We start from the raw sequence: 27,114 nt of genomic DNA on the forward strand, positions 1-27,114 counted from the left end.
CAAATATCTCAGGACACTTTTCCATCAGTGAAACATGACAAAATATCCCTCAACAATCGCTGAAGACATAACTTCCCCTCGCCGTTAAAAAGGCAAAGTGGTTCATTCATACAATGAATTGTCTATGATGTTAAACATCACCCCAAAAAGCGAAGACCAACTTAAACCTAGCGTTGAGTTTCTACCATTGTTGTTGTATTATCTACCAAAGTCCTTATGAGGACAATGATGGCTTTCTTCTTCTCCATCTCATCTACTCCATGTTATTTTTGATACTCTTGATCTGTCTTACTCACATATGTCCACAACAACGACGAAAAAAGGACAAGTGGTTTCTAGAACGTGTTTAAGTACTTTTTTCACACACACATACAAACCAAATAAAATCGTTTACAAGGGAACAAAATGAACCAAAGAATATACGAAAAAAATTAAACTTTTCATTGTATAAATACAACAACTACCTATACACAGAGGAGCTCAATCATTTAACCACAGGATACATAAAGATCCCAAGAGGCCAACAATAATTCCAACAACAGGCCAACCAAACTCTGTGGCTCAACGAATGGATGAATGAATGAACGATTGTAAAAGAATGAATGAAAAAAATCAACAACAGTGCCGACAAAAGTTTTAACATTAATTCTATTTTATTCAGTTTTAAAAACATGAATGCACTTCCTTTTTCCTGTAACAACAAGCTCCTCTGCCAGCCCCACTACCACTAACATCATCATCATCCCCACCATTCATCAAGCTTGCAGTTTGCTCTATCTCTCTACCTACCCTCTTAGGCTAACCAACATGGTTGCCATCTTATGGCATTTATATCCATATGGATTGTCAGGTGTACAGATATGTGTACTCATATTTAATGCCATACATCCACCCACCTATGTTTCAACCTTTGTTATGCCACAGGTCCTTTTTCTGTTTTTTTTTAGTTAAGTCCTATTGTGTATATTTGTAATTTAGTAGAATATAGTGTGTGAGTTGTTGGCAATGCACACTACAAAGAATCTTTGATGCTGTTAATTTGGAGATGCTACGAGGCTGAAATATTTTTTTATACCCTCAGCCTTTAGGCTATGAAGGGTATATACACTTTGATACGACGAAAATGTGCCTCATCGAAATAATGGTTTTAGACCCCAAGTATGTTTGGACGAAATGTGTTTCAGACAATTTGGAGTCGATCTAGCCATGTCCGTCCGTCTGTCTGTCTGTCTGTCCTGCTGGCTGGAGCGCACGATAACTCTCGAACGGATGAACCGATTTGGTTCAAATTTTGGCTTTCGTAATATTTTGCCCAAACTTAGTTTAAGTTCGAAGATGAGCTACATCGGTCCACTCCTTCCGGTACCTCCCCCACAAAAGTTCGAAAATGTTCGGAAAGTTTGTGCGCACGATTACTCTTGAAGTGAGTGAACGATTTGGTCCATACTTTGTATAGCGTAAACTTTCTACCAGAGTAATATGAGGTTCCAATATGGTCTCTATAGGTCCACTCCGTCGGGTACCTGCCACACAAAATTTCGGAGAAGTTCAGTTTAGGGCCATCTCTCGAATCGCTTTGATTTTTGTTTTAACAACTTGTATTCACTGCCCTCTATACGATGGTATAATTTTCATCAAGGGCAAGTTCGTACTTCCTGAGAAAATAGCACGAAAGTTGCAAAAAACCCCTATGACACCGTGTGAGGTGGTTGGAGCGCAAGATAACTCTTGAACGGATCTGCCGATTCGGTCCAAAATATGACCTTAGTAATATTTTGTCCAAACAAAGTTTATGTTTGAAGATAAGCCATATCGGTCCACTCCTTCAGGTACCTCCCCCACAAAAGTTCAAAAATGTTCGGAAAAATTGTTCGTACGGTAACTCTTGAAGGGAGTGGCCGAATTGGTCTACACTTTACACATCCTAATATATCTATCAGATATAGATCAGGTTCAAATATGGATTATATTTGTCAACTCCATCCGGTACCTCAAACACAAAATTTCGGATAAGTTCACTTTAAGACCTGCTCTCCAATCACTTTTATTTTTGTTGAAGCAACTTGCATTCGCTGCCTCAATTACGATGGCAAAAGTTTTTTTAGGGGCAAGTCCATACTTCTTGAGCAAACAGCCCGAATAGTGTAAAAACACTCTATGGCACCATATGTTGTGGCTGGAGATCCACTTCCATAACGGTCAATGTCGATCCATTCCTTTTAGTATATCCTCCGCAAAACTTTTGATCTTTAATCCTAATCAACATTTATGTCGGTGCAAACGCCCAAAAGTTTTAAAACCACCTAAATACATACGTATTTTGGGAAAAAAATTGTTTCAATATACACAGGCTGAGGGTATATCTCTGTCGGCAAAGCCGACTGATACTTTTTTACTTGTTACTTAAAGTAATGGGTTGCTTCGACCGTGGTTCCTTTGAATTTGACTTGTATCTCAAAACTAACGTTGTTTATTATGGAGTTGTAAAAAAGTCTTAGATTTCAACTTCCACTGTGTTTCAAGTCAACCTAATGACCTGATCTGAGAATGGTGTCTTCTAATGTCTTCCTACGGGGAAAATGTACTTACTTACTTAGCTGGCCCAATACAGAACATTTGTTCCATAAGCCGAACTAAGAACAGATCTCCAACTCTCTCTGTTTAGTGCTTCGCTTTCTGGAATACCGCGCCTTGTCATCTCTTTATCCACTTGTTTGCGCCATCTATTCTTTGGCCTGCCAATTCTGCGTCCACCACCATGCGGCCCAAATTTATACGCCTTTTTAGCGGGTTCATCATCGCTCATTCTTATGATATGGCCTAGCCAACGCAATCGTTGCATCTCTATACGTTTATCTATACTGATGTCGTAGTATAGCAGATACAGCTCGTGGTTCATACGACGTCGATATTCACCGTCAACGCAGATTGGTCCATAGATCTTTCGAATTACTTTTCTCTCAAACACACCAAGCACTGCCTTGTCTGCTTGCGCAAGTACCCAGGCTTCTGAACCATTCATCAGCACGGGTAGAATCAGTCTTTTTTAAAGCGTTGTTTTTGCTTGACGATATGTGGCTTTATTCCAAAACTGCTTACTCAGCCCGAAGTAGCATCTGTTGGCCAACACTATTTTTCTTCGTATTTCACAACTGATGTTGGTTGTGTTTACGGCGGTTCCGATGTGGACGAAGTCTACCTCAAAATTATAGGAACCAACGTCAACAGTTGGCCCGATCTCTATGGTCGCATTGCGCGACAACACCATTAACTTTGTCTTCTCGCCGTTTACCGCCAGACCCACTTTAGCAGATTTCCTTTCGACTTTTTCAAAGGTATCAGTTACTTCCTTTACCGATGGACCTATGATGTCAATGTCATCGGCATAATCAAGTAACATATGGCTGTTTGTATATATTGTGCCACTTCTTTTCACCTTCGCATCTCGTATAACCTTTTCCAGCAGAATAATGAAAAGATCACACGAGATACCTCTTTTGGTACCAAACTCTTCGGAGAGGTTCTTTCCTATTTTAACTGACGATCGAGTATCAGTTAATGTCATTCTACAAAGCCGGATGAGCTTTGCAGGGATACTGAATTCAGACATGGCTTGGAATACCTTTGAACGTAGGGAGCTGTCGAAGGCTGCTTTGTAATAAACAAGAAAGTGGTAAGTGTTGATCTGCATCTCTTGGGTCTTCTCCAGGATTTGCCGCTGGGTAAATATCTGGTCAATGGTGGATTTGCCTGGTCTAAAGCTGCATTGGTATGGCCCGTTCGCACATTATCCCTGACACTATCTTGTAGGCAATAGGGAGAAGACTTATGTCCCTGTAGTTAGAGCAAACAGTCTTATCTCTTTTCTTGTGGACAAGCCACAGGATGCTCAGGTTCCAATCGTCGGGAACTCGTTCTTCCTGCCCACCTTATCAGCATGTCGCCTCCGGTTTTGAACAGCTCGGCTGGTAAGCCCTCGGCTTATTGCTGTCTTTACCTTATCTTCGCTGGGCGGTATACATTCAATACAATCTTCTGGGATTGCATCTGTGGTATCTTCGCCGTCTTTACTACTATCGGATACCAACAGTTTGGAGAAATGTTCTTTCCATATCCTGAGCACACTGTCTGTATCAGTTACCAAATTACCTTGCTGTATGCCTATTCTGTAACTTTTTAACAACTTTACTCATTGTTTATTTTACAACAATTTCATTTGTTTGTTTTGTAGTTGTTACAAAAACAAAACAAATTTTAACAACTTTTCAATCGATAAAAGTTACAGAATAGGCATTCAGTTTGATGTTTCACTCTTTGGTAGAACTTTCCGACTTCATTCTGGCTCCTGTACATCTCGATTTTTTCACGCTTCAGTCGTTTCCATTTCTCTCTTTTTCTGTGGAAAAGACGTTTTTCCTCTCTCCTTTTCTCCTGATACCTCTTTCGTTGCTACTGATTGCAGAGTAGCCCTATATGCCGCATTTTTCTCTTCGGTAGCAGCACGACACTCCTGGTCATACAATCGATTCCATGGTGGAGGTCTCTAGTATCCAAGTATGGTCTTTGCGGCTGTTTGCATGAAGTGGGCAATATGTTGCCATTGTGCTGATATTGTATCAGGACGAGCAGCTTACCGATGTCCAACTTCCGCGTTGTATCTGTTCGTGCTTTATTTGCAACGTTTAGACGGGTACATACCTTTGCTGCAACAAGGTAGTGGTCCAAATCAATGTTTTCTCCGCGGAACTATAGTACATCCAACACGCTCGTTGAATGTCTTCCATCTATCACAACATGATCAGTTTGATTACTTGTTCTTTGATCTGGAGACAGCCAGGTGCCCTTATGAATATCGAGATGCTTAAATCTGGTATTGCTAACTACCATGTTTTTGCAGCTGCAAAGTCTATCAGCTTCATACCATTGCCAGATGTTTTACTGTGGAGACAGAATTTCCCGACTTTTGGGCCAAAGATATTCTCCTTTTCAATTTTGGCATACAAATCTCTTAGAATAATTTTAATGTCATGGGCAGGGCACCGGTCATAAGTTTCTTCTATGTGCTCGTAAAATATATCTTTGGTCTGTTCGTCCTTGTCTTCAGTGGGAGCATGAGCGCAAATAAAGCTGATGTTGAAGAATTTTGCTTTTAATCGAATTGCAGCGAGTCTTTCATTCACTGGGGTGAAGCTGGAGACCAGGGGCTCAATTCTGTTTCTATGAAAAAGTGAAATGAAAAATTGTATAAAGGAAAAAAATGTCAAATGAAAAATATTATAAAGAAAATATTTTTCATTTTAAGTTTTCATAGAACAAGAATCCAGCCCCAGATATTTTAATCTCCGTCCAACTGCAAATCCGCAACCAAACTCATGCTTCAACTTCTCGATAAAGAGTGCGAACATTCCACGTGCAGATTCTCAGATCATGGTCCTTAAAACGTTTGCGGGGTTCGTCAACTTTCGAGAGGTTGGTTTTTCTTTTCTTTCGTTTTTTCATAGGGAGGGTTACTAACCCGACGCCGCAATTTTTCACATGTTAGCTCACTACCTATAACGGGTGTTAAAGGCAGCTCCTCAGGTGACACCACGTGGAGGTCAGTGTCCACTTGAGTTGAAAAAGGAACCAAGATGAATCCTGGGCTTTGCCATGTTAAAACCGGTCAGGACCGTTCCTTGTTATCTTCCATCCCCTACATCACGGGCAAAATGTGCCTTATCGAAATAATGGTTTTAGATCCCAAGTATGTTTGGACGAAACATACTTTAGCCATGTCCGCCCGTCTGTCTGGCTGGAGCGTATGATAACTATCGAACTCTCTTCGTAATATTTTGTCCGAAGATGGGCCATATCGGCCCACTCCTTTGGACACCTCCCACAGAAAAGTTCAAAACTTTTTGATAAAATGCTGCGCATGATAACTTTCGTAGGCAGTACCCGATTTGGTCCATACTTTGCACATTGTAATTTTTCTACCAGACACAGATCAGGTTCGAATATGGTCTATATATGGGCACCTCCCACACAAAATTTCTGAAAAGCGCAGTTAAAGAGCTGCTCTCGAATAGATTTGTTATCGCAACTTATATTCGCTGCCACAATTACAACGGTACAAGTTTTTTCAAGGACAAGTTCATACTTTCTGAGATAACCGCCCGAAAGGTGTAAAAAACCCTTATGACACGATAACTCTCGAACGGATGGACCGACTTGGTCCAAAATTTGGGCTTCGTAATATTTTGTGCACACTTTGTTTAATTTCGATGATGAGCCATATTGGTCCACTCTTTCAGCTACCTCCCCCACAAAAGTTCAAAGTTTTTCGGTAATAGGGTTCGTGCGCACCAACTCTCGATAGCAGTAACCGAATTGGTTCATAGGTTACACGTCGTAATATTTCAGCGAATCCACTTCTTGGGGTACCTCCCCAGCAAAAGTTCAACATTATTGTTTAAATGTAGTTTACTGTCTGTTCGAAGATCCTTTGAAATGTATACCGATGTTACACCTTGTGGTCCTGTTTACAGCGATATTATGTATTTTATGGGTTAGTCCATCCTTCTGACATAGTGGTCCAAAACCTCTAAGTTATACGGTGACCAACAGTAGAGTTGGGCAATCTAGTTCCTTGTATTAGTTCCAAAACGTATGAGTAACATCATGAAATGTAACGTGTGATATTAAGTATACGCAGATTGTTCAAAGAAAAAATGTGGGACATTGGAAATGCTAAGTAAACTAGATAGTTCAATATAGTTCCTTTGGCACAACTCTAACCAACTGCAATGACTGGAGGACGCGCTATTTATCGAACATTAATGTCCCCCAAAATAAGACCCACTTCCAAAATGGAATATGCCGATGCATTCCTTCAGGCACCTCCTTCGCAACACTTTTGAGCTTTAATCCAAATATACTTTTGTCGGGAAGTTCATACGTCCAAAAGGAGCCACTAAATCTGAAACCCCCTAATACATAATTTTTTGCCGACAGATATTCTGTTATTTGTTTTAGCGACAATTTCCAACCGAATAGGCTGTGGTACACAAATATCTTTGAACGAAATTCGTTTCAGGCAACATGGTTTCAATTTTGGACTGTCGGTCATCTGAAAGTGTTTTACGCACCATAATTCTCGAACGGATCAACCCTTTTGGTCCAAACTTTGCACCTCGTAATATTTTGTCCAAACTTAAATCAAGTTCATTAATGAGTCACATTAGATCAGTCCTTCGCGTACTTCTCCTAAAAATTTTACATGTTTGCCTAAATGCTGAGCACGATAACTCTCGGAAAGGGACATCGATTATGGACCATATCTCCCACCCAAAATTTCAACATTTTTCACAAATGAGCAGATTAAGGGCATGTCTCGCACAGTTTCGGTTTTTTTAGAGCAGGTTGTCCTCGCGCCCCTTTTTTTAATTGTTCCCTACTTCCTAAGATAATAGTCCCAAAGGCTCAAAAACTTTGTCGCCATCAACGGAAACGACTGATGAGAACAAGAGGTGCGCATGGTATTTTAACATGCAGATGGGTGCTACGTGGTATAGATGCCCTCTCACCACTACAATTTACGACTAGCCATGTTGCAGATGTCATCCGAAACGCGAAATCATCCAAAGTATTGTGTCCACACGAAATCTCAATGGTTGAGGAACAGACTGCATTCGATTCTGAGAATTTAATAAGTGTACTCAATCTATCGTTAGCTACCCATATTGTACCAGAAGTCTGGACATTTGTCAGGGTGGTCCCGCCAGATAAAGATGCTAGCAAAGGGGGATTCGTACAGACCGATTTCCTTCCTGTTGCCACCAGTGCACGTTCTTCAGATACTTCTCCCATGATGAGAAGCTGTTTCCCACTTTCCCGACATAAATATGACTTCCGGAAAATGTACTTTATCACAGCAACATTACACGCCATATCCACACATATCAGTCAAAAATAATAAATATAAGATCCGTAGAGTGCAATATGCCGCTTCTTAAAGCGGTTTGACATCTCCTGAATTTCTACCTTTCTGAAATTACAAACCCTCCAGATGGCCAGAGATTTTAATATATACTGATAATTCCACGATCTTGACGCCGGGTCCTATGTGAAATATCTATATAGCTGACGTAGTGCAGTTCTTCCATATGAGGAATGTGAAAACATTCGCTGCTAAATCTACTTCCACACTGTTCACCACTTGGACGGTTGAAATGAGGCTCTCCTTGAATATATTGGTCGATGGTGTCCTGGTTCCGACTATTAACCCCCCATGATATTGGGAGTAACGCTCGATAGAATGTTTGAATGGACCGCGTAAGTCGCTGGTATTTGCAACATGCAGCTGATAAATAAAGAAACCTTGTTGAGCTCTTATAAAGATATAGACAGGTCTGCACGAGGCTGTGCAATGCAAGTGTGGTATGAAAATGCTAGCTGTACGCATAGAAAAAATATTTAAACCTTCCAGAATGCCATCTTGAGGACTGCAACAAGGTGGCACTAGTAGCGAAGAAGGCGAGGATTTTAACGGTCAACAGCACATCAAGCTGTTGTAGAGGCAGTACATGCTTGGTGGCTCCCCTTACCCATGCATGTTAGGAGAGATCTCCATGATATAGCGAGACAAGTCCAAATGTACAAACAGGAACCTTTACATCAACGAGACTATAAGGCAGGCTTGGAGAGCATTCACACTAATGCAGTTACGCAGTCAGTACAAAGACGCAGCGTAAATGCCGTACTCGGACACCACCCCCTTCTATTGCACCAGAAGAACGCCAGCTGCCAATGCAAACACGGGTGATTTTAGTCCAATTATGATCCGGACAACTGTTCGTATTAGACCCATGTGGATTGGCTCCGTACGATAAGCTGCATTTGTTTAGCTACCCAGCTAAACTACTCGCCTGTCTCCTGTTTTATTATGAATGCAGCCAGAATTTTTGAATCTGGATACAGAGGAACCTGTACCAAATAATTAAATAGAGTATCCGATTTGGCAGAAACTTTATACATTGTAAAATTTCATTTACATCATGCTCCAAGAAGGTCTATTTCGCTTAAGTGCAGTTTAAGGAATTTTCGAGGAAGGTTTTGAATTTTTTTCTGAAGATGTGTCACAAATGTCATTCTCACTAAGTCTTCGAGTTGTCAGGAGAGACTCGATGTGTAACGCCTTCTTTAACAGCAGACTTCACTCAGTATTTATCAAATTGTGAACAATAGGAGAGACATTGGAATCCTTGCTTTACCCAACCTTTACACATCCCAGTGACAGTTCGAAAAATTCAATACATACACAATATTTTACTACCACAATTACATTTTTTGAATTGTAGTCTCCACTGGCACTAGATTTTTCATGCCAGCAAAATTTTGAGCTGGCTGCCAGTGATATGTCGAAAATGAAAAAAAGAGTTGCCGAGACTATTTTTTAATCCATGTACATTTTTGTTTGTTTTTAGAATGCAAAGATTTAATGCATATTTTCAAAAAGATTAGGAAACACAAATAATACGTCTTGATAGCCGCAATATGTTAATGGTTAGTAAAGACATAATTTTGATGTTTTTCATGCAAATATAGGTTGATAAATAATTTCCCCTCTGGGATTATACAATATTGAAAAGGCGGCAATACCAGATTCATTATGTTTATGATTGAAAACAATCTTTTTAAAACGAAATAAAATAAAAAGTAATAAAATATGTTGTGAATTGTGTTTTAAATCTGAAATATAATGCACTTTTGTGTGTTAATGCGGCTTAAAATAATTTTGAAATTGAACTTGCACTGGCAGGTGTAAACACCAAGAAAACGGCATGCCAGTCGAACACTTTTTCGGCATTTTCGAGTATAATACATGTACTCAATTGGCACCAATTCACTGGCATGTGTAACAGAAGCGTTACTGAACGTTCTGAATTATCGTGTATCGCTCTTCTTAATCCAATCAATTTCGGGAGAACTTCCTTTTTTGCCTAATCATTAGCCCTAATGCTTCTCATATTTTTCCAAGAGCCCCAAGCATTCCATCTTCTATATCATGTACGGAGTTACAAAGGCCACAATAACCCATTGTCATCTTGTTTTAATTCCGAACGGAGTTTTTTCGCCGCACATGAACCGTATTGTTTAGTACTTCATTTTTTGCTGGCTTGTGAATCCGCAGCAAAAGTTTTAAGCATTTTAGTGCCATGGGGGCTATTTTTGAAGCATTGGCTTTGTGTGTGTGTGCGTTTGTCATTCGATGCCACTTGTCATGATTGTGTCTCTGACAGTGTGTGTGTGCGTGGGAGGCTCACGTGCCTTGAAGTGTGAGAATATACATGTGAATGTACATATAAGCGTGTTTACCAGCCAGCTCCTCCGTTTGTGTTACGGCAAATTGACTGAGTGTGTGTAGCTTTGTTGTGAAGTACTTCCGTTTTTTTTTGTGTAACCACATCCACCAGTGCTGTGTGGTAAGATGTGGTGTGGCATCATGCATTGGTGTTTATATATAGGTGTGTCTGGTGATGGGTGTGTACATTTGTGGGATTTCTGCAAACCTTAGCATTAGATTTGCTGTTTTGTTTTTTGTTGTTGTTGCATTGTGAGGGCCTATCCTTCCGGTACATGTGCTTGTTTCTACTTGGACCACACAACAAATGGATGCATCATAATTTCTTTAACATCTCATCAGCTCATGGCCTCCTCCTCATCCTCCTTGGTATTTACAAACAGACATCATGCATGCAGCAACCAAATGTATTTTTGTGATCTAGCAGCAGCCGCAGCATAAGGAAAGGAAATCTCAGCATACCAGGTTAATACGTTTCTGACATAAAATATCAAAAACAACAAGAAGTCGATTGCAACGATTTATAAGTACCATTCCATACGTGTGTGTCCTCTCCATAACCGCAGCCCATCTCTTTTTCTATAAATAAATCGACAACCTAGTAGAGCTGCTGTTTGCTATAGAAAAATATACTTATGTTGTAGGTGTATACAAAAAAATCTTCAGAGCTATAGGTCCACATTTTCGTGTAGAAAAAAAAAATAGTTTATGTCTAAGTTCCCTATGGGCAAAAATCTTTGAGCTTTCAGCTCTACTTTTTGTACAGAAAAAAACCTTGGAACCTTTGTGTTTACTTCTCTGTAGTGGCTATTTTTCCTAAAAAATCTTGAGAAAATCTTGGGAAGATTTGGAGGCCAATCTCCAGACCATTTGGTCTCCATTTTTTCTATAGAAAAAATCTCGAGACCATTTGGTCTCCATTTTTTCTATAGAAAAAATCTCGAGACCATTTGGTCTCCATTTTTTCTATAGAAAAAATCTCGAGACCATTTGGTCTCCATTTTTTTCTATAGAAAAAATCTCGAGACCATTTGGTCTCCATTTTTTTCTATAGAAAAAATCTCGAGACCATTTGGTCTCCATTTTTTCTATAGAACCGCAGCCCATCTCTTTTTCTATAAATAAATCGACAACCTAGTAGAGCTGCTGTTTGCTATAGAAAAATATAATTATGTTGTAGGTATATAGAAAAAATCTTCAGAGCTATAGGTCCACATTTTCGTGTAGAAAAAAAAAATATTTTATTCCTAAGTTCCCTATGGGCAAAAATCTTTGCGCTTTCAGCTATACTTTTTGTACAGAAAAAAAACCTTGGGACTTTTGTGTCTACTTTTCTGTAGTGGCTATTTTTCCTAAAAAATCTTGGGAAGATTTGGAGGCCAATCTCCAGACCATTTGGTCTCCATTTTTTCTATAGAAAAAATCTCGAGACCATTTGGTCTCCATCTCGAGACCATTTGGTCTCCATTTTTTCTATAGAAAAAATCTCGAGACCATTTGGTCTCCATTTTTTCTATAGAAAAAATCTCGAGACCATTTGGTCTCCATTTTTTCTATAGAAAAAATCTCGAGATAATTTGGTCTCCATTTTTTCTATAGAAAAAATCTCGAGACCATTTGGTCTCCATTTTTTCTATAGAAAAAATCTCGAGACCATTTGGTCTCCATTTTTTCTATAGAAAAAATCTCGAGACCATTTGGTCTCCATTTTTTCTATAGAAAAAATCTCGAGACCATTTGGTCTCCATTTTTTCTATAGAAAAAATCTCGAGACCATTTGGTCTCCATTTTTTCTATAGAAAAAATCTCGAGACCATTTGGTCTCCATTTTTTCTATAGAAAAAATCTCGAGACCATTTGGTCTCCATTTTTTCTATAGAAAAAATCTCGAGACCATTTGGTCTCCATTTTTTCTATAGAAAAAATCTCGAGACCATTTGGTCTCCATTTTTTCTATAGAAAAAATCTCGAGACCATTTGGTCTCCATTTTTTCTATAGAAAAAATCTCGAGACCATTTGGTCTCCATTTTTTCTATAGAAAAAATCTCGAGACCATTTGGTCTCCATTTTTTCTATAGAAAAAATCTCGAGACCATTTGGTCTCCATTTTTTCTATAGAAAAAATCTCGAGACCATTTGGTCTCCATTTTTTCTATAGAAAAAATCTCGAGACCATTTGGTCTCCATTTTTTCTATAGAAAAAATCTCGAGACCATTTGGTCTCCATTTTTTCTATAGAAAAAATCTCGAGACCATTTGGTCTCCATTTTTTCTATAGAAAAAATCTCGAGACCATTTGGTCTCCATTTTTTCTATAGAAAAAATCTCGAGACCATTTGGTCTCCATTTTTTCTATAGAAAAAATCTCGAGACCATTTGGTCTCCATTTTTTCTATAGAAAAAATCTCGAGACCATTTGGTCTCCATTTTTTCTATAGAAAAAATCTCGAGACCATTTGGTCTCCATTTTTTCTATAGAAAAAATCTCGAGACCATTTGGTCTCCATTTTTTCTATAGAAAAAATCTCGAGACCATTTGGTCTCCATTTTTTCTATAGAAAAAATCTCGAGACCATATGGTCTCCATTTTTTCTATAGAAAAAATCTCGAGACCATATGGTCTCCATTTTTTCTATAGAAAAAATCTCGAGACCATTTGGTCTCCATTTTTTCTATAGAAAAAATCTCGAGACCATTTGGTCTCCATTTTTTCTATAGAAAAAATCTCGAGACCATTTGGTCTCCATTTTTTCTATAGAAAAAATCTCGAGACCATTTGGTCTCCATTTTTTCTATAGAAAAAATCTCGAGACCATTTGGTCTCCATTTTTTCTATAGAAAAAATCTCGAGACAATTTGGTCTCCATTTTTTCTATAGAAAAAATCTCGAGACTATTTGGTCTCCATTTTTTTCTATAGAAAAAATTTCGAGACCATTTGTTCTCCATTTTTTTCTATAGAAAAAACTTCGAGACCATTTGGTCTCCATTTTTTTCTATAGAAAATATTTCGAGACCATTTGGTCTCCATTTTTTTCTATAGAAAAAATTTCGAGACCATTTGGTCTCCATTTTTTTCTATAAAAAAATCTCGAGACCATTTGGTCTCCATTTTTTTCTATAGAAAAAAATCTCGAGACCATTTGGTCTCCATTTTTTTCTATAGAAAAAAATCTCGAGACCATTGGGTCTCCATTTTTTTCTATAGAAATTTCCATTTTTTCTATAGAAAAAATCTCGAGACCATTGGGTCTCCATTTTTTCTATAGAAAAAATCTCGAGACCATTGGGTCTCCATTTTTTCTATAGAAAAAATCTCGAGACCATTGGGTCTCCATTTTTTCTATAGAAAAAATCTCGAGACCATTGGGTCTCCATTTTTTCTATAGAAAAAATCTCGAGACCATTGGGTCTCCATTTTTTCTATAGAAAAAATCTCGAGACCATTGGGTCTCCATTTTTTCTATAGAAAAAATCTCGAGACCATTGGGTCTCCATTTTTTCTATAGAAAAAATCTCGAGACCATTGGGTCTCCATTTTTTCTATAGAAAAAATCTCGAGACCATTGGGTCTCCATTTTTTCTATAGAAAAAATCTCGAGACCATTGGGTCTCCATTTTTTCTATAGAAAAAATCTCGAGACCATTGGGTCTCCATTTTTTCTATAGAAAAAATCTCGAGACCATTGGGTCTCCATTTTTTCTATAGAAAAAATCTCGAGACCATTGGGTCTCCATTTTTTCTATAGAAAAAATCTCGAGACCATTGGGTCTCCATTTTTTCTATAGAAAAAATCTCGAGACCATTGGGTCTCCATTTTTTCTATAGAAAAAATCTCGAGACCATTGGGTCTCCATTTTTTCTATAGAAAAAATCTCGAGACCATTGGGTCTCCATTTTTTCTATAGAAAAAATCTCGAGACCATTGGGTCTCCATTTTTTCTATAGAAAAAATCTCGAGACCATTGGGTCTCCATTTTTTCTATAGAAAAAATCTCGAGACCATTGGGTCTCCATTTTTTCTATAGAAAAAATCTCGAGACCATTGGGTCTCCATTTTTTCTATAGAAAAAATCTCGAGACCATTTGGTCTCCATTTTTTCTATAGAAAAAATCTCGAGACCATTTGGTCTCCATTTTTTCTATAGAAAAAATCTCGAGACCATTTGGTCTCCATTTTTTCTATAGAAAAAATCTCGAGACCATTTGGTCTCCATTTTTTCTATAGAAAAAATCTCGAGACCATTTGGTCTCCATTTTTTCTATAGAAAAAATCTCGAGACCATTTGGTCTCCATTTTTTCTATAGAAAAAATCTCGAGACCATTTGGTCTCCATTTTTTCTATAGAAAAAATCTCGAGACCATTTGGTCTCCATTTTTTCTATAGAAAAAATCTCGAGACCATTGGGTCTCCATTTTTTCTATAGAAAAAATCTCGAGACCATTGGGTCTCCATTTTTTCTATAGAAAAAATCTCGAGACCATTGGGTCTCCATTTTTTCTATAGAAAAAATCTCGAGACCATTGGGTCTCCATTTTTTCTATAGAAAAAATCTCGAGACCATTTGGTCTCCATTTTTTCTATAGAAAAAATCTCGAGACCATTTGGTCTCCATTTTTTCTATAGAAAAAATCTCGAGACCATTTGGTCTCCATTTTTTCTATAGAAAAAATCTCGAGACCATTTGGTCTCCATTTTTTCTATAGAAAAAATCTCGAGACCATTTGGTCTCCATTTTTTCTATAGAAAAAATCTCGAGACCATTTGGTCTCCATTTTTTCTATAGAAAAAATCTCGAGACCATTTGGTCTCCATTTTTTCTATAGAAAAAATCTCGAGACCATTTGGTCTCCATTTTTATAGAAAAAAATCTCGAGACTATTGGGTCTCCAATCTATTGAAGGTTCGAATATTTCCGTTCTAAAAATATATAGAAAGATCACCATTTTCCCCCATTCTGAAACGAATACCAAAATACAAATAATTTCCCAGATAGATTTTTGTGCATGCTTTTCATTGAATGGGATGATGAAACATGGCATAGCACCATCATAATTTTTTCATATAAACTCTGGGGCTCACTTCCATATCCTCTTAAAAAATACACAAACTCAAACACACAAATATCAAGAGATAGCAATGCACACACATTGTAGTTGTGCACAGTTGTACACTTGTGCCACCATTGTGTCACTTCTATGGCAGTTGACATTTTAAGCTGATTGCGCGCGAGTGTGAAAGCGTTAAACATGTGAGGAGCTCATAAATACTTTTAAAATGTATGAAAGTTTGGATGGCTATGGTTAGGTGAATGAGTGTCGCTGCGTGTGTGTGCGTGAGATGAAGATACGTGGCCAATATATATATATATAGGCAATGCCTGGGTAATTAGAACTCTAAGAAGAAATTTGTAAACATATTTTGTTGGAAAGGTTAGCATGGGGAACTCGGTGGTTCGGTGTTTAGGTATAGATGAATATTCGATGTTTCGGTGTTCATGTGCTTGGCTGCAGTCGATTCGTAGATGATCAGGAACATAGTGATTCGGTGTTCGTGCAGTCGGCTATTTATTGATGGTCGGGAACACGCTGTAAATGATTGGGAACTCAGTTGTCGGCCTTAGTACTATAATGAATCTCTACTGTTTTCTGTTTATGGAATAGCCACTCGAACAGTCACTGGAAGGAAACAGAATACGAAGGTCCTATGAAACAGCCACCCGAAGGTCCTGTGGAACTTCCAAAAAGTAGCTCCACACAAGAATTTCCTGTGGAACAGCCAACAGAACATCCGGTGGAGCAGCAACCTGAAAACCATGTAGAATTGTCAACCAAAGGCCTTTTGAAACAGCCACCAAAAATAGTTTTAAAACCCGAACTTCCTTTGGAACAGCCACCCGAAGGACCTGGGGAACAGCAACCTGAAAATCATGTAGAAAAGTTACTTAAAATCCTGTGGAATGTACTGTAGTCGTCGTAATCATTTCAATGTTGATTTCACTTTTTAAGAATATTTTTGTCCACTTATCTCAATACTGCAACCCAATGCTGTTTTTATATTCATAGCAGCATCACATAATATCACTGTTAATAGCTGTTGCAGTATATTTTGTGCCTTCTTTAGCACATCCATATTTTTTGTGTGTTCGTATTATGCATTTAAGCCATGTTATAATAAGGGCCAAGCCAACAACAACAGCAGCAACAAAAATGCACATATGTTGGAAAATATAAAAAATAAAATAGGAAGAACTTGGCAAATATACACGTCGAAAGTCACGACTATAACATCACGAAAGATGACGACAAACGGCCAAGCTAAAGAGGAGGCATAGCTTACACACACAGTCACATTTGTAAATTTGTTCGCCAAAGGTGTGTGTTTGTGTAATTTTTGTAGCAAAAATAAAAAATTGTCTCCATAAGGACATAATGTGTGTGTATGTGAACATCTGGATATCCATGTCCGCGTGCACCTCAAACGTTTTTCTACTTTTGCACACAATAGCGGTAACGGCAGAAGCACCAGCAACAAACGGAGAAAATTTACATTTGTCGAGTGTCATTGGTGATGCTTTTTGTGTTGTCTTTGCTATAAAGGACTACTCTTGGTCCCACCTCATAGAGAGAGAGACGCAGGCAGAGAATACGAATAGGACCATAAAGTGTTGCAGATAATAATGATGATACTGTCATATTTGATGTCAACGGATGTCCTGACTTAAGAAAGTATAAAACTGTCTTCAGATATTTTTCTCGCTTTTTATATAGAAAATACTTGTACATATGTTTTTGTAGTAGTTGTTGTTGCTGTTGACTCTGCTATTGTTGATGAGTTGTTCTTCTTAAAAAGAGGGACAGACACAGACACACACATCCATGTACATTCCAATATAGCAACTAATGTCTTCTTTTATTATAAGCATGTCTAGAACGAATAGTATGTGTGATTGTGTATGATCTTACGTTTTTTTCTGTGCAAAATCATACTTAGAACTGTACAAGTGAGGTCCTTCATATAATAGGTACTCATCATACACACATGCAAATGTTCATATGTTGAGATTAAAAGTGGAATGCATGAACACATCCTTTTTGCCTGGGTATTTTTTTTTTTCAATGAATTGAGTATTTGTATTTATGATTCTAGACTACTTTTGATGATTAAATCTATTATTGATTTTTCACTTTTGGAAGAGAAATTAAAAAATAGATTTTATTTAATTGTTGTATTTTTTCTTCCATTGCAGGTAAGCTTTAAAAATTGTTTTTGCTAATTTTCATGTTATGGTAAGTTAAGACTTTCATAGAAAATTTGATTGGGTCTTTTTGGATCACACCAACCTCGTTTAACTCATAAGTTCAGGCGGAATGACTAAACCAAAAAAACTTTGACATGTAAGGTGTTTTGTATCTTAGTTGAAATACAGTTACAGAATTACGGTTAGGCTTAATCCCGTGTAGAGGATCCCAGCAAAATAAATTGGAAGTAATGCAATGTGGACTAGTTCTTTCACGGCATGTTTTGATGCAGTTCAAACGGAGTCGTGAAAAAGGCACTCCATTCCTCACATTTTAACCGCATTTGGATGCAATCCAAAGAATCACATCCACTTGTCACATTTTAACAACATCCGGATGCAGTTCAACGGAGTCGCGAAAAAGGCACTCCGTTCGCTACATTCTGTTAGCAGTTGTTAGAGATCCCTACAAGCACATAAATCAGTTTGTACATCTCTACAGACAACGGCATACATTTTCCAAAAAGAGATAAGCGTGTTAGCATTTCCAAAAATGTGTTAATATATAATAAAAAAATATTTACTTTGCGAACATTTTTTTCGGTAACTCACGAGAAGAAAATTTTCCAACGGAGTGCTGTTGGAGTACATGTCGAAATCTTAACTGGTGATGGGAAGACAATATCAAACCCATTTAGCAGATGAAACACGAAGAATTCAGCTTGGATTAAATGGAGAGCGGAGGAAACACGCATGGTTGCGATTAAATTCAATGGAGAATTTTCTTGATTCGTCTTAATGTACTTTATTACATTTTAATATTTTTGTTTTACACAAATAAAAAATGCATTTAATTTGTTCTGAGATATTTTGTAATGGCTTGCATACATTCCGTAGAATGTATCGAAGCACGTGCTTTGGACTGCATCCTATTCTAACCCCAAAGGGTTAGTTAAAATGCAATGCCAAAGGGTCAGTTAAAATGCAGTGCCAGAGGTTCAGTTAAAATGCAGTGCCAAAGGGTCAGTTAAAATGCAGTGCAATGGAGTGCATCTTTCAGTAGTTTACACGGTATAATTACAACTCAATCGCCCGCCCTCTACGCCTACATATTTATACTCGCTTGCGTATGCATAGACTCTTCTAGCATCCGTCATCTGCGCGGTTCTCCAATGTTCAAACGAGATCTAGATGCACATACACACATACTAGTATACAAACAGACGAACGCATGTAAACCAGCGTAAACCAAGAGGCGTACACGTGCTCTCAATGAATGCTTCTCTCACACACACAATTCAACTAATTAAAAAAGCATGCATTCACACAATGACACCCCGTAAAGTATGCAATAGAAAAATATGGTACCTATCGCTGATGTAATGAACTAATGGGGCAGAGGTAATAAAAATGACGGAGTAGGAGGGGTTACAATGTACGACGTCACAATGCAGAAGTATAACTGAATAGTCAAAATAAATGGGATATAGGAGAGAGATTACAAAAACAATTGGTTAGGTATATTAAGACTAAGCGATAATTACAAAACTAATACAAATAAACTAAATACTTAAAAAAATTTACTTTACAAATTCTTAAATTATTAGAAATTTATAAAAATGTCAGTCACTCCACGAAAAAATAAATTAAATTTCAAAACGATATACGAATTGCACTTATACAATACTTAAACAAAGTTTTTAACTTTTCCGAACTTACTCCGAACGAATTGCCCAATATTTACCTTTTCGTTATTTGATTTAAGTTTGAAAGAAAGATATCGACCAAATCCGACACTGAATGTGTGCCCAGGTCTGATCTAGGTCCCCGTTTCGTCTCAAGTGGACACTGACCTCCCCGCTGTTTCACCTGGGGAACAGCTTTTAACACCCATTTATGCTAATGGGCTAACATGAGGTCAACCGACCACCCCAAAAAAACAAAGACTTGTCACAATTCGTATAAAATTCTTCAATATTAGTCTCATCATCGCCCATGCCCTCATTTGACGTTCGCTTAGAAAAACATATGACAGGTCTCCTGTGAATGACTTTAAAATTATTCTAGGCGATTTTAACGCCAAAATTGTCTACACAATGAAACATCCGACAAAGGATTGAGACTTACAGACTTGGTAGCGACAAAAAAACGTAGTAATTAGCTGCAACAGATTTAAACATCTCGACATTCGGATGGGTATGTGGCTGTCACCAGAAAAACAAGAAACCTTGTGAAGACATGCATTGCTCGATCCAATGAGCAAATATTGACTCGGATCACTGGCTAGTTAGATCAGCAATGCTGCAATCCCAAGATGTAGCCGAAACATATTTCACTTAACTATCCGAATTGCTTAATGAAAGCGTTTCTCGTTGCGACAGTGGCAACGTATTATCCTCTCCATCCAAACAGTAGCAAAATCCATGGATACCAGAGCCGGCCATCAAGGAACTCATGGTAAAACCAGAAGTGTCGTGCTGCTATTGAAGAGAAGAATGCGGCACACAGTGTCACGACCGTGGCCAAAAATGGTAAAAACTAAATACTTCGTTGAACAAATTTATTGATGGGGAGTGATAGAAAACATATTAATTAAGAAGAATCTGAATTTTGGCACTGATACGTGAAGTAGTTTTTGCTATATGAGGATTTAAATCCGACAATTTTAGTTAATACGTATTTTTGTGTTTTTTTTTTTCTAAAATTAATAAATTATATTATGCGTTAATATTTAAAATTTAAAAGTAACGGTCGCTGCAAAAATTGTTCCTAAGTTCTCTTGGGATGTAATAAACTTGGCTACACTTTTGTTTGCATGTAAATATTAATCATATGGTGTTTACATTTACCCAAACATGTATTACTAAGTTTATTTATTTTCTGAAGCAAATTTTAGATTGAGTGGAGTGGGAAAAAAATTGTATAAAAGTGTATATCGATATTTTTTGCTGTATGAGTAGTAAAAAGTGAGTACTTCAAATATATCAAGGTCCCAGCTGCAGAGGTTTGCAGACGAATGTGTCATTTCTCTTTTTCAGCGACCACCTCACTGAGAGGATACCCCCTTTTTTAACAAATCGTTTTGCGGTGTTGGCTATAGCGCGAAAACGAATGAACCGATCATCATATATTTTTGTGGGCTTATTAAATACCTAATAATCTTGCTTTAAAACGAAAGAAATTTTAAAAATTTCAATTTTTAAAAAAATTGTGAACAGCGAAAATCAAAATTCGATTTTTTACAAAAAATTGGCCGCTTTTTGACCACTAATCGGTAAAAAAAATTTTTAAAGGAAAATTCTCATATATAAAGACAAGAGTTTGATATATTCAATATGCTCACAAACAATATGAAGATTAACCACCAAATTTCAGTCATATCGGGTGGATATTGAGGCCACAACACTCAAAATACCGAAAATGAGGAGGCACGGTTCTATGGGGGCTATAGGAAGACGAGGACGTATACCGACATATTTCTGGTGGAAGGTTATAAGTCCCCCAACGGAGACTTAATACCAATTTTCAGCCATTTCGGTGTGATAATCAGGCTAAAACCTCCAAAATACCGAAAATCGGGAGGTACCGTCCTATGGGGCTATATGAGGCATGGACCTATGCAGACAAATTTCAAGGTGAAGGTATAATGCCCCCTACGAAGACTAAATACCAAATTTCAGCAAATTCGGTGTAATAATGAGGCTAAAATCTTCAAAATACCGATAATCGGGAGGTACCGTTGAATGGGGGCTATATCAAAACGTGGACCTAAGCCCACAATTCCCTGTTGGAATGTTTGATACCTCTGCCGAAGACTAACCACAAAATTTGAATACTTTCGGTTGGTCATTGTGTCTAAAACATTCAAAATACCGAAAATCGGGAGGTACGGTTCTATGGGGGCTATATATAAACGTGGACCGACCAACGCAATTTTTTGTCCTGAAGATTGTAAGTCAATAATAGGTACTTGTACCAAAATTGATGCACCTACGACAACTCCTTCTATTTTTGGCCACAGTTAATATGAACTCGCGACATTGTGCGGCATACTCTACAGTACGAGAGTAAAAACCACTTTTGAAAAACGGTAGTGCGAAAAAATCGAAATGTACAGGATCCAATATGTAGTCCGATAATTTTGCCCAAGTGTGAAAAATCAAAGTGATGGTCTTGGAAAAGGCTCATTCTTTTTTAGAGACGAGCAGAGTAATCTGGTAAAGAAATCGATAGGTTGAAAGAACATTCTTCCAAACAGTGGGTATCCAGTACTAACGAAAACGACGAAAATACCACAACAGCACCACACACTTTAGTCGAGAAAGCCGTGTGGTAGAACAGTTGATACTGTCAAACACTCCACACTGTTTGAGGGTATCGATATTGAGATATATGATGATATGTAACGTATGAGATTGAGATTGTAACGAAGGGTGCCGCCGTGGTACAATGGTATGCACACTAGGGTTATGACTTTTTTACAACCTCATATCCCTGTATCATATCGTGATGAGTTTTGCCATAAGATTACCTAAAATCATAATTATAAGGTGATTCGGTGAAAAAACCTCACGCACAAAATGATTTTAAAATTTGAATTTATCAAAATTATGGACAATTTTTTGAAGTCACTTTAAGCAGATATAAAATTGAAAATAAACTTTAGAGTCACATGAGATAATTAAACTGACATAACATTTATTTTTCACTAATTTTCTTCAATTCTGAGAATCGTGAAACGCTTTTTTTTATAAATACAATTTTTTAACAAAAAAACAACAAATTTAAAATTTTTTCAAAGCGGTTTGTATATGACCTTTTTCAATATTTAAATGAAATAAACATTATTATAGTTATTAGTAGGCTTATATTTATTCATTCGTGCAACAAAAAATAATTTTTGATATTTTTTTTTTCATTTCATACATTTTTTCAAAAAATTATTTTTTAAAAATCGATTTGTGCGTGAACTTTTTTTATATTTCAATGGAATAAACTATAGCGTAGTGATTATTAGGCAAAAGTTCTTTCATCCCTGCTACAGGAAATCATTTTTGAGAAAAAATTTCAAAAAGTCATAACCCTAATGCACACACGCCTTGCACGCTTAAGGTCGTAGGTTCGATTCCCAGGCCAGGCAACATCAAATTGTCAATGGTGACAAAATACCCCTCAGTGATGTTGGCGACAATTCCCGAGTATTTCAGCCATGTAAAATTTCTCTACAAGTGTTGTCCTAGGACAAGACGTTCGCACTCGGCAATAAAGAGTAGGTCCCATATCATTGAGTTAATATGAATCGGGGTGCACTCATTGATATGAGAGAAGTCTCCCTTGTCCCATCTGGGATGTTTGTGTAAGAATTATTATTAAGTATGTGGATGATTGTACGATCTTGGCGTCAGTTACCTTCTCAGATGTCATTTTTGAAAGGCTGAATTCCTGTTTGACTGATCTTAGCACCTTTTTTAACGGAAGGAATATGCAAATATCCGTCACTAAAGCTACGGCCACTCTGTTCACCACATGGACGGCAGAGGTTAGAACAGAGTTGAACATCATGGACGATTGTAGCAGAATTCTGACCACAAACTATTCCAAAATTCTCAGGGTCACATTCAACAGTACGTTCATGTTGTCCTTGTTTTGCTTGTGTTTTCGTAATATTTATAATTTTTTACATACAAATGAACTGTTTTGTATGTATGTATGTTTGCACCCAAACATATGCTATATTTGGGACTGGTTGCAAACAAATATATGTTTGCTGCAAAATATGTTTGGGACATGTGTTAGAGATGCCTTTTTTCCTCCGTTTACCCAGAGCCAGAACTTTCAAACATAAAATAAAAGAAGTGAGCAAAGACTATAGACGTGACCGATTATGTGATACCCTACACCACTACCCATGTGCATAAACCTTTCCCTGATAAACATTTCTTTTAGGAAGATACTAAAGTTTTTTATGTTGACTACTGCCGACAATCCATTTGGTACTGATTGAAAGCGTTGCTGGTCTTCTCGATTAGCATTTACATGTTTTAATAGAGACAGAGGTGTTAGTAATTAAAATGAAAATTTCAAAATATTAAAATTTGGATTGCTTAGAGCTTTTTGATATAAATCTGATATATTACCATCAATGTCACATCAAGCTCTCCCCTTGGAATATGTCCAACTGAAGCATAAATATCCGTCATGTAAATAAAATTCCACAAATTGGGATATTGGAGCGTCTCTTGCTAGTATCTGACCAATTTTGGTAACGCCATCGGGACCAATTTAAGGCTCAGAATGTCTTTTTTAATATAGGCCACTTTTGTTGGAACGCTGTGATATGTGCTGACGACGTTTCAAATAAAAAATGGAAAATTGTGATGTACGCCAACCAGCGTGACCTGGAAAAAAGCATTTTCGACTTTTGCGATATCTCCGGTGTGTGTCCTCCTACGTCAACCTATTTTGCATCAATGTACGGAAGATCTTATCTTCTTCCATTCACATAAGAATAAATAAAATCAATTGACTTCTTCCCATGTGAGACGACCATCAACTTCAAAAATTTCGTGATTATCCCATCTAAATTCCTACTTTGTATCAATGTAAAGGAAATATTTTCTTCTTCCATCAACGGGAATACTCCTACCAGAAGCGGAGATATTCATATAATAAAAAATCGTTGAAGTTTCTCTACATACGTTTTTTGCTCATTCCGATCCATGAATATCACCCTCACCAAACTTAATAGGCTTCTTCATCTCTGGGACCCCAATTAACCCCCAAAAATTCGTGAAGATCCGATCAAAATTGCGACCTGTAGCTTGATTACAAACAAAAAAATTCAAATATGAGATTTATTACCTACTATTGATATATCTCCGTTATTTGGTCACCTACGCCAACCTACTTGTAAAGATGGGATTTTCTACTTTCATAGTCAGGCTTTGCTTTTGGAAGGTCTCCAACCAAAGCTATGATATTCGTCATTATAATTAAACTCGTAAAAATGAAAAGTTGGGGTTTATTAGCGACTATTGCGATATCTCCTTTTTGGACCACCTACGACAACCTACTTTGTATTGTTAGAAAGGTGGTATTTTCTACTTTACTTTTGGTATACCCTTTATAGGAGCTGAGATATTCGCATTGGAATAAAACCTTGACTTTTTCTCCAAATAAGTTGTTTGCCCTAAATATCATCCGATCCCTAAATATTATTCGCCATCACCAAAATCAATTGGCTTCTTCCCCTCCGGGACCCCCACTAACCCCCATAATTTCCTGACGATCCGATCAAAATTGCGAACTGTAGCGTAATTACAAGGTTAAGATGGCAAGACGGACGGACGGACACACATACCAATGTCGACTCAGCTCGTCGAGACATTCCTTTTTGGCATGGGTCTACGACCATTATTTCAATGTGTTACAAACTTTTGGTCCAAAACCAAGTTATAATACCCTTCCCACATAGTGGTGTAGGGTATGAGCACTGTTACAACAGCAACAACAAGAATTTATCTCCACATGTAAAAACAAATTTTCGTGTCTTTCTGTGATTGTTTAAGCTTTCTTCTATTTGGCCGCAGCAAACCTTATTTCTGTATATTCATTCTTGAGAACTACGGCCTGATAGTCCACTAAATTCCTCAACATAAAGCGTGCTTACCAAGTACTCCGTCACCCGAGCCACTTCCTTGTTGAAACTTTATTTATTCCTGACTGACATGGGGTTGAGATTTCAATACACTCAACGCAAAGCTGGTGGCACACCGGTACTTTTTTGTGGGACGATAGCTTTCAGCCTATAATAAAGCGTCTTGCCATGCAGGTTGGTTTATGTTTCCTTTTACTCATTGATGCATTATTGTACCTAGGAGTACTTGCACTGCTGTCGGATGAGTCCGTGCTACTTTCGGAACAATCAGGTATCACTTAGCTGGTCGAATATTGGAATATGGATAAATATGGAATGACTCCCAAAATTAATTCCAATACCAAAATGGTTGGTGCATTCCTTCAGTTACCTCATCCGCAAAATAACAACAGGGAATTTCTGGGATCTTGTGTCTGAGGCTACATTTCTGTCGGCAAAACTGACTGATACTCTTTTACTTGTTATTGTCATTTTTTTAAGGATTAGACGTTGCTCGTTACATATATAATATAATTACATTTCATTTGATGCATTTGAAGTCATTAAATTTGGTGAATCTTTACATTCCTTAGTCATAGTTTTCAGAGGACTTTCATCTTTAAATTGATGCAGATTGTGTCGATGTAGCTGGCCCAGTTGTTCGAGTGTTCCATAATACATTAAGTTATCAATACATATTTATGAAAATTTCTTGATTTAGATAGAGCGACTGAAATTATTTGGATTCAGTTAGCTTTAATCCATCTGTTATTAAAGGTCGTAATGGCGAATAACTTTAATATCTCCCTAAAGGAAAATGTAGTATATAGCGGTTGTTTCCCAATTTTATTCAGTTTTTTGAGAAAAATTATCTTCTATTTTTCTGAATGCCGCAAAATTTTATCAAACAATCGTTTAGTTATTTGCATCAATCCAATACAATAACCTTTAAGAAAACTTCCCAATGTCTTGAACTTGAGAAGGATATACATAAAAATTATTTGTACGTCATTTCATAAATGTCGAACACATTTTCCAATAATGATAACAAAGTGTGTGTTAAATTCTATCAACATAATTATGTAGGTCTTTTAGCTTGTGGGCACAGTGCCTTTACTCCTCCTTTACTCCTTTTTAGTAGTTATGTACAAACATACGTACATCTCTACCATAGACTAGTTTAACAACAACTCTTTTTAATACAAAAATTGATAATATGTATATAAAAATATTTTGTATGAATAATAATCATCATCATCAGCTGTACACAGATAATACCCATATACAGTTAGTTCACTATATTAATGCAATACCACAATTATTACAAAGTTTCAAATTATAAATAATATTATTTATTTATTTATTTGTTAACAGTTTAATTCTTACACATGTTCATTAATAAAATAAAATAAAAAAATAGCCAAATTCCACTAAAATTTTCCCTAAAATTAACAAAACCGAAAACGACTAATTTCTTGTACTGTCAACTAAATTTTTGCAAATCACAACTTTTTCAATCTTACAACTTTTTCAAACTTTTTCAATCTTACAGTCTGGGAATTGAATAAATTAATTTCGGAATATCATATTCCAATGGCATTTTTTTCCATTTTTCTTTAATGTATTTTATTAAGTCGGCCCTAATAGTAGACGACTTTTCTCGACCTTTTTTCCTCAGTATTTGGATTTTTGGCTGGGGTGTCAATAACTTTGGCGCAGTTGTATAACAGCCAAGTCCTAATAAAAAAGGTATATGTCGTTGCCTTGGTAGTATTTATATTGCATTTTGTTTAATTTTTCAGGGTAAACAAAACCAAATTTCTTGACGTTGTTGGTTAAATAGTTTCTAAAAACATCCAAATAAACCCCTTTGTCATTGTTTCTTCCAAAATC

At 37.1% G+C, this 27,114-nt stretch overlaps 1 protein-coding gene across 5 annotated transcripts in view; it reads left to right on the forward strand.

Moving 5' to 3' along the window:
• The window catches only part of LOC141387296 (matrix metalloproteinase-2-like), an 872,424-nt gene that overhangs the window by 228,292 nt on the left and 617,018 nt on the right, over positions 1–27,114 (forward strand). The window contains exon 4 of one of the 5 annotated variants that reach the window (XM_073956781.1): positions 17,595–19,065. The exons of the other annotated variants lie outside the window; for them this stretch is intronic. Coding sequence (XP_073812882.1) covers positions 17,595–17,598 — 4 coding nt within the window. The 3' untranslated portion in view covers positions 17,599–19,065. Of the gene's footprint in view, positions 1–17,594; positions 19,066–27,114 lie in introns of those variants that run through there. 5 annotated transcript variants of the gene reach the window in all.

The sequence above is a fragment of the Musca autumnalis genome, unplaced genomic scaffold, assembly GCF_047663935.1.
Source record: "Musca autumnalis isolate F117 unplaced genomic scaffold, ASM4766393v1 scaffold_5, whole genome shotgun sequence".
NCBI classification, from domain to species: domain Eukaryota; kingdom Metazoa; phylum Arthropoda; class Insecta; order Diptera; family Muscidae; genus Musca; species Musca autumnalis.